Consider the following 5,027-nt stretch of genomic DNA (forward strand, 5'->3'; position numbering starts at 1 on the left):
CAGGTTTGTTTGAATTTGCACCAGTATATCTTTTATTGCCAACGTAAAGCGTTTAACATACCATGAAATGATGGAATTACATTAAATATCAGTTCACTAGCATTTTGGGAAGTCAAAATATCAAAAACCAAACCAGGACAATGCTGAAAAGAACAACTTCAAAACCGGATTCTAGTCCCCTGAATGTTTCTTTCCATTTCTTTTTCCCTTGTCTTCTCATCAAGTGTTTTCTATTATGTACAATTTTTTTCTTCTCCTTCCTTACAAAATTAACTTCAGAATGGAGCCATACATCTAAGATTTAACAAATTCATCCATGCTAAATCTGTCTCCGCTGATAATCTTCTTAGCTGGCACACCAAAATCAAAAGGTCCCAAGGATTCATTCTGTATTCAAATAGCATATTAAATGAATCAGTTATCAAGGAATGAGAAAACATAAACGCCAACAGCTTCAGTAAGAATATAAATCACCCATTTGATGCCAGATAGCCCAAGACTTCTTTCATCATCATTTGAACGTGCAAGTAACAAGTCTGTCCAACTCTTCTCCAATAGCAGATTTTGTGAAAGTCCATCTTGATTATTAACCTTTACAGCAGCATAAGAGACCATGAGTTAACGAGCAAAAATGTAGAAAACAAAGCTTCCATGCAATTAATAGAACTAGTGAACTACAATCTCAAGCCACAATTATGTTGAATTTGATTTCAATGCCAGTGAATATATATAGAAGTACTTTATCAGCAAGGCATTTTTATGCAGTCATTCAAAATGAAACATAGGCCTTTTTGACTCTATACACTCATAGGCTGACTAAAATGATACCTAATTAAAACAGTCTTCTTATGATATGCACTGTGCACCATGCACAATCTCATGATAGAGTCAACCCCCACTACCCCACCTCCCTTCAATTTTTTAAAAAATAAAATAAAATGAAATGAAAGTGAAAGAGAACATGATACTATCTTAAATCTAAAGAATAAATCCACATTGAAGACCAAGAGTAACTACCTTATCTATTGGCAACTTTAATGAGTTGGCACTACCAGTAGTCTGCATGTCTACTGCTGTAGAAGCTAACTTTTGAACAGGAAAAGCATGACATGTTTCTTCAGCATCCAATATAGATGTTCGCAACTCTTCAGCAGATGGTCTTGAAACAAAAGAATGACTGTTTTGGGCGACAATAAAAGCATCCAACGAATCAGAAAATAACTGACTTGCACCACTTTGTTGCTTGCCAGCATTACTTTCCGTTGATTTACTGAACCTGTCCTGTAAAGATGCTTCAGACAGGAGGCCCCCGATACTTATGTTGGTTAGACTATCAGATATTATCTGACTTGCACCACTTTGTTGCTTGCCAGCATTGCTCTCATATGACTTTGGTTCAGGAGTATCAAATCTACCCAGTAAGGATGCTTCAGCAAGGAGGCCCCCAATGCTTACGTTGGTTAGACTATCAATCCATGATAATGATGGCTGTTGAAGACTATTACTTACTCCTTCCTGGTTATCCTATTAGAACAAAACATGCGTATGTCTTATAAAACAAAGAAATGGAATCATATGTGCTGGAATTCAGTTTTGTATTAGAACATTTACTATATAAAATATAACTGTCACAGGACTGGAATTTGCATTTCAGTCTTGAAACAAGGCCAGCCACTACTAAATCCCTCAAATATGTAAAAAGAAACACTGTCAATCAATCAGAATTATATTTACATTATGAATTTTGATTGCTTTTATGCTTATGCTACCAAGTACCAAGATGACAAATAAGACTAAATAATGGAACTTAGTTTTTCTTGTACTCCACATAATATATCTAAAAATCTCCACACACTCCTATAAGTCAAACAAAGCAAAAGATCTAAACAATTTACTGGAGGAGCAGCAGATGCATTGTCTATTTTCTGGGCTGTAACATCATCTGCTTCACCACCCATATCAGTTGCTTTGCATTCCTTAGTTGTGACCTCAACCTTGTCCCCTTCTTCATATGAAGTCTCTGTATTAGCAATGCAACCTCTCTCTATTTCTCCAGACTGTACAACAGGCGCATTGGGTATTGGTCTGAAAGGTATACCCAAGGATCTAGGTTCATGCATGTAAAACCAACCATACCTGAAAAGAGAGAAAAGCCAAAGACAATTTAGGATACTCAATTTCTACATACAAAAGGAAAACTTTGAGAGTAACTAATCAAACTTTATACCTCAAGCGAAAAAGTATAGGGCTTCCAACAGCAGCATATACATCTGCAGCAGTTGTGCCGCTATCATTAATTGTCCACCTTCTGCAGTTAGAAAGATTTTCCATTATATTATATGGAAAAAGTATGGGATCCCCTTTGGCTACAGTTGAGCTTCCCCACTTTTTTTCAAGGTGTTTCAGCACAGAAGAAATCTTCTTTTGACCTTTGAGTGTGAGTTCTAAATACGGATTATGTCCATCCTGAAAACGAGAAGGTAATAGTTTAAGCTTCAAACTTACAGCAAGCATAAAAATAATAGATACATGCTCCATATTGGCCATATGACCTTTTGAAGTCCAACTCGAGTTTCTTTGTTTATGGGAAAAAGTTGCAACTTAATCTTTGAAGAAGAAGCAAGTGTTTGTCCAGCGTGAAATACAGGGCTGTCTCTGTTTTCCATAAGGAATATATCTTTATCAGGAAGCTCTGGGCACTTGCCGACAGGTTCCTTAAATGAAAAATGCTCATTCTCCTTACCATCGAACAACTCTTCACATCCTGAAGAGGAAAGAAAGGTTTGACCAGGTTTTTCAAAATCTACAAGTTAGTGGCAAATAAATATTCTGTGCAAATTTTAAAACTAGAAACTCATCGAACAAAATATAATGATTCTACAAAGAAGAACCCAAACATTCTTTGGATGATATAGGTTAACATTCAATATACTAGTAAATAGGATAAAATAAATCAATACAAACAGTAGATTGGGGAAAACGAATTACCACTTGATTTGTGATTCCTTCTAGTAGTTTTCCTAGTGGAATTTTTCACACCCATGGATCCTGTCTTCATATTGCACTCTCCAGAAGCCTTTGCAGCTTTGCTGTCTGGTAACCTGCCCGTTTTCATTGTCGTCCAACCTTCCAAAAATCGATAATAAAAAATCCTTAAAATAATAAAAAAAACTGTAGAGGCTCAGTAGCTGAGAAGTAACAAAAGCCAAGTACTGGAAAATTTATTCAACAAAAATTAACCGGGTTTACTTTCCCTGCAATCTGCTACACATTCGAAATCAAACAGGGAATCAGATTCTAAACTTGGAATTGTGGGGAAAATCTACCATAAGTAACCTTTATTTAAGAAAAATCATATAATTTCTCTGAAGTCAACAAAATTCATCAAAGATTGGCGTACGTCGAAACCCTAAATTGATCACTGTGAGAATGTAATTACCAATAAAATAAAATTACTCCGACGAAACAGCAGGAGAAAAAGAAAATATTCACGGAAATGGTTGCTGTAGAATAAAGAAAGAGGTTTCCGAAACCAGAGAGAGAAACGGAAAGAAGGGAGAGTGAGAGGCGATTACCTTATCGGATGAAATTTGAAGCAGCAAATGAAAAGTAGATAAAAAATGATGAGTGAGTAAAAGGAAGAAGAAGAAGAAGAAGAAGAAGAGGAAGAAGAAGAAGAAGAAGAAGAAATCAAGTAGGGTGGAACGGGTTTNTTTCGCTGACGGAGGGAATGAAGTACACACAGCTAATTTCAACTCAGTTCCCAAACGAGTAAATACCCTTTCCGCCCTTGTTGTTTTTTAAATTTTGTGGTGACTGAAAATAACATTAAAAAAAAAAGACCTAAGAAAAAGAGTAAGATTTTTCTCTAATAATAATGTCTAAATTATTAGGAGTAGTAACTATTTTAAGTACACTTGCGTGTTAAAAGTAGCAGTCTTAGTCATTAAATCAGTCACTCTATTTGATGTGTGCTGAATGAGTACTATTGTAACTGTCCAATTACGTTGGAGCATCTCTTTAATTTTGTCAAGCAGATCAAAGTCAGCCCTAATCATACTGGTTGTGTCTCGCAAAACAAGAAAAACCGCATCAAGATTATCAGTTTCACATATGACCTCTTTGCACTCGCAATCCCAAGGTATAGCAAGCCCTCTACAAATGGCCAGAGGATTTTGCACACAAATGACTTACAATGGAAGCCGTAGGGGCTACTTATGGGAACTCAATAAAGCCAATAAACTCTGAAGAGTTTTGGGAGGAAACCAACAGGTTGCGTCTAGAGGCACCAATAATTAAGAAACCTCCTGGGAAACCAACCAAAAAAAGGGTTGTTGATGTGGTGGTTGAGTTTCAAATGCCGCCACAAGGTCACAATGTGAGGAACTCATTCTAAATAACATGCAGTAAATGTGGACAAAAGGGACACTACCATAAGATTTGCAAAGGTGCACTTGCAAATCCGAATTGGCAGTTAAAGTGAAAGAAATCAAAGCAACACCAAAATAAAAACCAATCATCACAGACATCTGCAGATCAGCAACATGCACAGGTTAAAGGAGTTCTACATGTTTTTATTACATTGTAGTTATTGTTATTTCTATTCATTGAGCAGAATAGTTATACTACTATATGCATGAAAGTAGTTGAGATGTTATTTTCATTTGCATAAGCTGGGAAAGGAGTTCAACCAAATAACCCCCAGAATGTTATTGTCACATCACTGGATCCAGTGGTATTACCTCATGCAAAATCTAAGCCAACCCCTTCAATAACATGTCAACAGAATATTGAATTAACAAATCAAAACAACACACAAACTAACACAAAAGCAAACATAACAAATGAATGTATGTTACCTTCTGCTGTTCGGACATGAAGTTCCACCCATTGGCAGCCACTGGACCAATAACATGTTACCTCATGCTCCTCATCTGAACTGGATATTGGAGAGTGAAATGCCTCAAACTCATATTGATATGGCTTGTCCAGGTCTGAGTCCAATTCCTCACCCACTGAATCTGAAT

At 36.4% G+C, this 5,027-nt stretch overlaps 1 protein-coding gene across 1 annotated transcript; it reads right to left on the reverse strand.

Annotated features, from left to right (window-relative positions):
• LOC107480332 (TSL-kinase interacting protein 1) lies at positions 1-3,712 on the reverse strand. Its single transcript, XM_016100462.3, has 8 exons — positions 3,576-3,712; positions 2,989-3,126; positions 2,553-2,764; positions 2,228-2,466; positions 1,896-2,136; positions 1,018-1,524; positions 475-591; positions 1-387 (listed from the first exon to the last, which is right to left on the reverse strand). Exons 2-8 carry the CDS (start codon positions 3,113-3,115, stop codon positions 295-297), a joined length of 1,536 nt encoding a protein of 511 aa, XP_015955948.1. The 5' UTR covers positions 3,116-3,126; positions 3,576-3,712; the 3' UTR covers positions 1-294.
• Positions 3,713-5,027: the final 1,315 nt, after the last annotated feature.

Source organism: Arachis duranensis, chromosome 3 (assembly GCF_000817695.3).
Source record: "Arachis duranensis cultivar V14167 chromosome 3, aradu.V14167.gnm2.J7QH, whole genome shotgun sequence".
Taxonomy (NCBI): domain Eukaryota; kingdom Viridiplantae; phylum Streptophyta; class Magnoliopsida; order Fabales; family Fabaceae; genus Arachis; species Arachis duranensis.